Source organism: Galeopterus variegatus, unplaced genomic scaffold (genome assembly GCF_000696425.1).
Source record: "Galeopterus variegatus unplaced genomic scaffold, G_variegatus-3.0.2 Scaffold3624, whole genome shotgun sequence".
NCBI lineage: Eukaryota > Metazoa > Chordata > Mammalia > Dermoptera > Cynocephalidae > Galeopterus > Galeopterus variegatus.
The window spans coordinates 122,382-131,267 of NW_007729735.1; the positions used below are offsets into that span (position 1 = coordinate 122,382).

The 8,886-nt window shown below is 36.1% G+C and overlaps 1 protein-coding gene across 3 annotated transcripts in view; it reads right to left on the bottom strand.

Moving 5' to 3' along the window:
- The window catches only part of PSIP1 (PC4 and SFRS1 interacting protein 1), a 34,738-nt gene that overhangs the window by 16,839 nt on the left and 9,013 nt on the right, over window positions 1–8,886 (bottom strand). For 2 of the 3 annotated variants that reach the window (XM_008585587.1, XM_008585586.1), the window contains exons 3-5: window positions 6,783–6,921; window positions 4,085–4,189; window positions 2,974–3,036 (exon numbers count right to left, since the gene is read on the bottom strand). In XM_008585587.1, coding sequence (XP_008583809.1) covers window positions 2,974–3,036; window positions 4,085–4,189; window positions 6,783–6,921 — 307 coding nt within the window. Of the gene's footprint in view, window positions 1–2,973; window positions 3,037–4,084; window positions 4,190–5,840; window positions 6,922–8,886 lie in introns of all 3 variants that reach the window. The other variant, XM_008585588.1, reaches the window with a different exon arrangement.

An 8,886-nucleotide genomic window follows, 5' to 3' on the forward strand; every position in this document is an offset into this window, starting at 1 on the left:
CCAGTGAGCGGCCGGTCTGTTTGTGGGATCCGAACCCTCGGCGGGAGCGCTGCCGCGCTTCTCAAGCGGCGCACTATCGCAGTGCGCCACGGGGCCGGCCCCAATAAAAAAATTTTAAACCACCTTTTAATCAACAATCTGATTTGCAAATATAATGTCCAATGTTCTTAAGAATGTGGAGAATATCATTCATCTCTTGAATGATAATGATCAATAAACTGGTAACACCTTTCTGAAAGAGTACTATTATGAATGAATATTGGCAATTAAAAAATGTGCAAATATCTGACTCAGCAATCCCAGTTCTAAGAATTTACCCATTTCTTTCTTGCTAGCTTTTAAACATCATTACTTTTATAGCTGGACCATAATAATGAGTAGTCAAAGTGTTATTAAAATTCATCTAAGGTAAACTTTAAATTGTTCTCAGGGAACCCTATAAAAATTCTCTGAACAATTAGCTCAGGTAGAATTTCTACAATTTTAAGAACTTACAGACCAGTTAGCCCTGCCCCAATCCTGACTCAATAGCTCTGGGTTAGGGAACCAGGCATCTGTGTTTTTACAAAGCTTCTCAACTCCTACAGGTTGAGAATCCAAGACTATATGAGAGCTCTTTTCCTGTTAAGAGGGCAGAAGTTTTTTAAAATTTAGTTCAAACTGATCAGCTTCTCATTGCAAAAATACTCTTCACTTACACTTTCTGCTTTTGGAAATAAATCAAGACATCAAATAAGAATCACAGGCAGATGGATCTTTGTGAGGAGATACCAGTAAAAGATAACCACTTCATCAATAACTAATACAATGAATAAAAATAAATTAACACTAACCAAAGAGTGGCCTTACCACAGACATGTGTTTCATGACTGTTACAACAAAATCATGCAAGTCAAAACCATTCCTCATGAAAATAAAATCAAAGAATAAAAAATATTTTATCTAGAGAAGACTAATTATTTGAAATATACATGTTTAAGTATCTTAAATGCAAATATTCTAACTTCTACAAATTCATTTCCATATTTCACTTAATCTCACTAAGACCTCTAAACTTTTGACTCATTTTTACCATTCATTACTCCATTTTCTAGCTCTGCTACGTTCCTTGATCTTACCTAAAGCCACCCCCAACACAGAAAAACTTCATGGGACTACTGTTCCTAGGCATTCTTAAGCACTTTGCATCCTTGTTCTCCTGCACCTGTCTCACAAATCCCCAACTGAGGATTACAATACAATTCTACCTTCTCTGTTCTATTATTCCAGCTGCTGAGCCCTGCTGGGAAGAGACTGTACAAACATGCATTCATTTTAAGCAATCTCAGTTGAGATCTCAAATCCATTCATTAATCTTTTACCGTCTTTTATCAGATCCTGTTCTTCTCCCCACAATAGCTAGCATAAACCTTTAATCCATTTCTTCCTGCCTTGTACCATGCCCAAAGTCTTGTTTTGAATTGAGTGGGGGAGGAAGGGAGAGACTGAGGCCAGAAGGAAGGAATTCTCTTAATTTCCAAGACTCTCCCTACAAATTTGTACTGCCTCCTCGACCCCTTCCCTTCAATGTGAAAGAGGCTGAAATGTCCATCTCTTCCATCCTGTCAGTTCCTTCAAATGTGCCCCTCCCTTCTCTCATCCAGCGTACACTTACATAAGATAATTTATACTGACTCTTTACACATCTATGGTCCTTCTTAGTTTTTTTTTTTTTTTCCTTTTTGTCTTTTTTCGTGACCGGCAACGGATCGCAACCCTCAGTGTCGCGCCCGTACCGGACCGGGACCGGCCCTTCCTAGTTTTGCAAAGAAAAAGTGTTAAGGCATGTACTGTATTTTTTCATTTTAAACACTTTCCCTTAACCTTAAAAATCCCTGTTAAATTGCTGCATTCTCTCTCCTTCAAAGACTTCAAAAGCACAGTGTAACTTAACCATTAAACATTTAAATTTCCAGCTCCTTTCATCTGGTTTCTGTTCTTACCATTCAACTAAATAGAGCTCACCTTAAAGTATCCCGGGGGAGTGTAACTGTCAAATTCTTACTTAGACTCTCTTTACATCAGGACACTATGGACACTCCCTCATTCTCGATATTCTCCCCTTGTTTAGCTTGGTATACTTAAGATTTTTTTTCCTGACAGTTCATTCTCAGCCATAATTTTGCAAAGCAACCTTCCCTCTTCTCCATAATATTCCTTTAGGGTTCTAGTTTCTCCATTCTTCCCAGTAAACATTCTCCTTTGACTCATCTACTAGCCTGTCTTTATACCAGTGACTACACCTTTATCTTTTCACCCTTCTGGGCCATAATGATACATATCTTTATTCCAATTCTCACAGATGCTTCACTTCCTCCTTCCCATGCCTCTACTCCCCACCAAAATCCTGTGTTCCTAGTATGTAATCTAGTTGTCCAAGCCAACACCTACACTGTCACTCGCACTCCCATTTCACACAACAATGTTGTGAAGTAACAATAACCCAAAATCCTGTGTTCCTAGTATGTAATCTAGTTGTCCAAGCCAACACCTACACTGTCACTCACACTCCCATTTCACACAACAATGTTGTGAAGTAACAATAACAATAACGGGCAACACTTATACAGCATTTACCAGTATTTAGGTACCAGGATTTATTATAAATATTTTACATGTATTAATTAATTTAATCCTCTTATCAACCCTATGAGTATATATTACTATCCATTTTACAGAGAAAACTGAGGCAGTCTTTAAAATGAATAAAAACTGGTGTATTTTATTTCCTTTATTGTTCAACTTCAATCTTAAGGGTGCTGCATCACTAAGAAACACAGATAGTTTTGCTTAGTAAACAACATAACTCTACTCTTTAAAAAATTAAAGGGTTTAGAGTAAAAGGTCAAATATAAATAAGGTTTCATTATACTCTTCTTCAAGCCAACTAACATAAAAATTCTTTTAAGATCCCTGTGGTTAGTCAGAAAGTACCTTTCTCTTTCTCCCTCTTCTGGCCGCTTTCGGGGTGGATATGTCAATTGCTTTAGTCACATCCTAAAAGGAAAAAAATATATATATATACAGATGAAAACTAAGTAAATTAAGCCAAGACTGAAAAAAAATTTCTTAAACTAAAATTCACAAGCATGTTTCACTAAAAGTGCTGGGTAAATTTGTTTTGCTTCTCTGACCTTTGAGATTATAAATATTAAAAGTCTTAATATTATAAACTGAAAGTAATAAGGAAAAAATGACTTTCACAATCTGATAAAATATAAAAGTCACACCTGCTAGTACTCCAGGAAGTTTTGTCTATTTACATTTATAAAACCTTGGTTAGTGCACAGTCTTGTAATACCAAGGTCAAGGGGTCAGATCCCCATCTTGGCCAGCTGCCAAAAAAACAAAAACAAAAACCATAAATTTATAAGACCATTTTTTCTACAGTAGAATCCTGAAATCTGGAGTTGTGAATTTTAAGAGTTAGCTAGGACTTTGGAGGTCATCTAACAACCATTTCATGAGGCCTGAAAGGGCTAAATGAGTATCTCCACTCACAGATAATCACACAGGGCTGGAAATCAACCTAGGTTTTAAAAAATCCAGTCTAATACCCTTTCTAGTTCATCTATCCCACATTACCTCTCTTTAGAAAATATTCCTAACAGGGCCGAGCCCGTGGCGCACTCGGGAGAGTGCAGCACTGGGAGCGCAGAAGCGCTCCGGCAACGGGTTCGGATCCTATATAAAAGGGATGACCGGTGCACTCACAACGCTCACTGGCTGAGCGTGGTGCGGGCGGTCTCCAAAAAGGACCAAAAAAAGAAAGAAAGAAAGAAAATATTCCTAACAAACACTAATCCACCCTATAGTTGGACCTCATGTTTTGCAAATAAAAATAACTTTAAAAATCTATGCATCTTAAAGATGCAAATTATTATCCAATACATTTAATATCTACACAAAAAAGTAAGCCTTAAATAATTTCTAATTCATTTTTCAAGTATTTTAAAGACTGCTTTCTACTTTGCCATGGCAACTCATTTCACAAATTCTTCCTTGTAACAAAAGAGGTTTAGAATGCAAGCGAAATAAAGCCTACCTCATTGCTGGCTTTTTCTTCTTGGTCAGTATCTTCCTTTGAAACACTAGTTTCTTTTTCTTCAACTTCAATATCAGATGATGCATTTGATTGTTTAGTTGATCCCTGTGAGCAATTGACTCTATTAATTTCACAAAATAAGGTTTTACCAAGTTTATAATTTTCTACTTATGGAAATTCAAAAACCTATTTGTAAGAAAGTTAGAAAGGTACCCTGATTTCTGTTCCATAGGACACTTTTAATATATACAATTGTAGAAGATTTAAATGCTATACTATCTCTTTCAGTCTTATAAGGGATTGTATTCTATACTCCAGTGCATACAACTGTAGTGGATAAAATAGTGAAGCAGAATGAAAATATAATTACAAAAAACACCATTCTCATGGTTTAACCAACAAATACCCAACATAAGTTCATTTAGAATAGCACAGTCATATACCATATTCAACTACTGAAAGTTTCTAGGGAGAGATGCTGATCTACATACTCTAAAACAGCCTTAGCAAAGGATATATACCATAGCTTTATTTAAAGACTGATCTATATCTCAAATTCAGTTTATTTAAAATACAGATTCTTGAGATTCAATCGCAGTGATTCTGACTTAACAGCTATTGAGTGGGAAGCCAGTAATCACTACATTTTAAAAATTTAGTGATAAATTTTCAGTGGTATCATTCCCAGGTGATAAAGTACTTGAACAAGTGGTCTAGAGGCCCTAGACTTATAATACCAACCAAAATTGTGAGTAAGAGAGGCAACACAGTACACATTTGGGAGTAGAGGTTAAGCACAGATCTTCTCTGAGGACATTTACTGGGAATCAAATCAGCACAATCAGTCATACTTTTAGTAAGGAAAGAAAGTTATTTGGTTTCATTCACACAACCTACCAAAAATTTCCTTGTTAAATCTATATGGTAAAAACTACCCAGAGATTAGTGGGTAGAAGGATCAGAGGATAGGGTGACAATGCTGGGCAATCTGGAGGATGAAAAAGACCATGAAGGTGTAATCACAGTGCCGACAATCCGAGAGAAATTACAAAATGTTAGTTTCAGAAAACAATCAAATCCATCTCTTTAAACAGGTGTCCTCTCTTTACATAGTCAAGGCAATAATGATGGGAAACTGTGCATCTATTCAACAAATATTTAGGGAATAGGCATTCTTCCCACATATGTAACAGTGCTGGGCACATAGGACACACAACTTCTTTGTTCTTAGAGCTACTATAACAGACTGTGGCAGTTACATAAAAGTACAGAAGCAATTATAATATGGTATGATGAATACTATAACAAATAAGTACTAGGCCATAATAAAGGCACTTAGGATCATCTAATGCAGCCATGAAGCATCAATTAAAGGTTCCATACAGAAGAGCATCTAAAAAGTTCACAAAGGTGAGAGAAAGCATGGCACTTGTGAAGAATTAAAGGGACTTATATAGATAAATGAGAAACCATCCCAATATTTTCATAAAGACCTCCTCTTACAGCTCTCTGGTGCTATTCTAAAACCTGGTTTGTTTATTTTAAATCATAAGAGTCTGGGACATCCATATGGGAGTATATATGTTGTTCAAGAGTGCAAACGACAATACAGCGAAAAAATTTTAAATAACATCAATACCAGGACAGAGAAGAAAATAAGACATAGTATTTTCTGTTTGATCACGGAATCTCCTTCACCAACCAAAAACATGTTCTTAAACTTGTTATACAACATTGTAGACTTTTCCATGATAACTTGACTAAGCTTGAACCGCCGTATCTTTTTCAGTGTTGTAATCATCTCTGTGTGTTTCTGAGCTTGCTGCATTGTGACCTGAAGTGAAGCAAGTTCATCCAAGGCCTCAATGCATCTGTTCACATCAAGATTATCAGTTTTGAGAGAATTTTTAATTTCAGCATGTATCCTTTGAAGTCGAGAATCCATTGATGTTTCTCGCTTCTTCTCCACTTTCTTAACTTCTGGCTTCTTTCCTTCATCTTTATTCTGCTGCTCAGTTTCCATTTGTTCCTCTTGCTTGCGTTTTCGATCTGCTGCTTCTTTCTCATTTTGGCCTTTCAGCATATTCCTTCTGTGAGCAGCCTGAAAGTTTCTTCCACCTTTTCTCTTCTTTTCACCTTCTTGATCATCTCCTTCTTCTTCAGGATCAGAGGTTGATGTAACCCCTGTTTTAGCTAAATTTTTCCTTTTTGATTCAACTTCTTTCTTCCCTTCTTTTTTGTCTGGTTCTTTTCTTGGCTTATCTTCTTCCTTCTGGCCCTCTTCATCCTTTTTAAGCTGCTTTTTGAGTGGCTTATCCTCTTGCCCCCTCTTCTTACTTTTGTCTTCTTCAGTAACCATTTCACTCTCTGAAGGACAGGGCTGTTTCACCATCTTGGGTCTACCTCTTGGTTTTGGGATCTTGACTTGTGTGGCTGCAGGTCGTCCTCTTTTAGGACTCACTTTTAGGTTAACAGATGCTGTTGCTGTTGTCACTACTCCTGCCTCCTCGGTTTCTACTTGTTTTTCTGCCTTTCTCTTTCTCCCTCTTCTGGCCGCTTTCGGGGTGGATATGTCAATTGCTTTAGTCACATCCTCATTGCTGGCTTTTTCTTCTTGGTCAGTATCTTCCTTTGAAACACTAGTTTCTTTTTCTTCAACTTCAATATCAGATGATGCATTTGATTGTTTAGTTGATCCCTGTTGACTTGAAAATTTCACTTTCGGATTGTTATCTATCTCCCATAAGCCTTCATTAAAACCTTTTCGTTTATTTGGTTTGCCATACTTTTCCTTATTTTCTGAGTAAGGAAATATATCCTTTGGTCCTAAAAAAGCACTAAAAAAGAAGAGGGGAGGGATGTGAGTGCAAAGCAACCTTAATTAAATGTGTGTTATTAAATAGCACTACCCTATAATGCAATTATCAAAAATTCCTAATCTAAACTGCAGTATAAATCTTAAAGAGTAGACAAATACAATTACATTTAATTCCAAATATTTTGATTAAATTTAGTAACAAGCTCCTAGATCCATAATCCTATTTTAAAAAACCACAGAAGCTGAACAATGTAAATGTACTTACCAGTGAATTGTACACTTACAAATGGTTAAACAGTACATTTTATTATTTTTTTTACAAGAAAAAACCACACAAACACACTTTGACACAACAGCATATCAATACATTTAATTGCACCCCAAATATACCTTCATTTCAAAATAATTTGGCATATTACACAATTCATGAAACTGTTTACAAGGTATATTATCTAAATATATATATGTTTTCAAAATAAAATGAATATGTGTTAAGAATTTTACTTTACTGAATAAGGGAATCAGACAGATGGTATATAACCTGTTCATTCATTCATATATATACAGTCAATTCTTGGTAGTTATGTTCTATAAAGGCACCATGAAGACTGAATTAGTGAGTACTGAACCACTGCTCCTTAGGAAAATATAGGGTTAGGTTCCTGTAATCACATTTTCACAAACCAATAGATACATAACCTTGTTTTATATGTTTCTTTTTAAAGATAACTTATTTAATATATATCGGTAATTCATTAACATTGAACTCACAGCCAGAGTTTATGTAAAACATACTTTCTCAGTAAGGCACATCATGGCCTTCTTGTGCTTAGGAACACTAAACGGCACTGTAGCACTATGCTTGGGGGCTAGTTCAGACAAGTGAAATGATCAACAAAAAGCACAAAATGCAAAAGCCCATGGCACTAAATAGACTGCTAAAAGGACACTTGTTTACAGTATGACAGCTGAAACAAGAAGGCAAAGCATTCTCTTGTTCAACCTCAGCTAGAAATGTGCACATCAGGCAGCTCAAATTTTTTTGCTACTCTGCATGTCTGTGAATAACCTTGAGGACGCTACAAGTTATTGATTTGCGGTTACAAATAAATTCCAGTCAGTAGGCAAATACACAAACAGAATCCATGATTAAGGAGCATCAACTGTGTGTGTATGTATGTGTGAGTGTGTGTATTCACTCCAGGACAGATCCCTTATATCTCCTCCCTATGTCAGCTAAGTCTGTCAGTTCTATAAAAGTAGACATAGTATGTATGTATGTATGAGTTTTCTGTTATGATGGTTTTTCAAAGCAGCAGGAAAACTGAACTGATACTCATTTCCTCTAAAATATGCTAAAATTTAAAATTATTATAATTAGATATATATCACAAATTCCTTATCTGCTAAAATTCTTTAAGAGTTAAGGACCTACTAACACTCTAGTAATAATATTTTTAAAGTTTTAAATACATTTAAAACTTCGATTAGAAAAAGACTTAGAGCTCTATTTAAACATAATCAAGGCATATAAAAGTCCACTTTATTATTTAAATCCTGTAATTCAGTAATCCTCAATGTTTCCATATATTTTAACTGCACATACCAATTTCAAAAAATATGTATTACTATGCCAGGATTAAGACACAATGATAACTTCATTTATGAAGAAATTTACCTCAGGGTTAAACTGAAATCATTATCTCATTTGATCAGGAAATTCAGGCTTTCACTAGGCATCATTCATTCCCACCCATAATTCAAATTAGAAAAATGCTTTTTAGGGGCCGGCCCGGTGGCGCACTGGATAAGTGCACCGCCTGGGAAGCGCGGCGGCACTCCAGCCCGAGGGTTCAGATCCCACATGCAGACCGGTTCCCGCTCCCTGGCTGAGCGAGGCGCGGGGGCAACACTGAGGGTTGCGATCCCATTGCCGGACACGGAAAAAGACCAAAAAAAAAAAAAAAAAAAAAAAAAAAAAAAA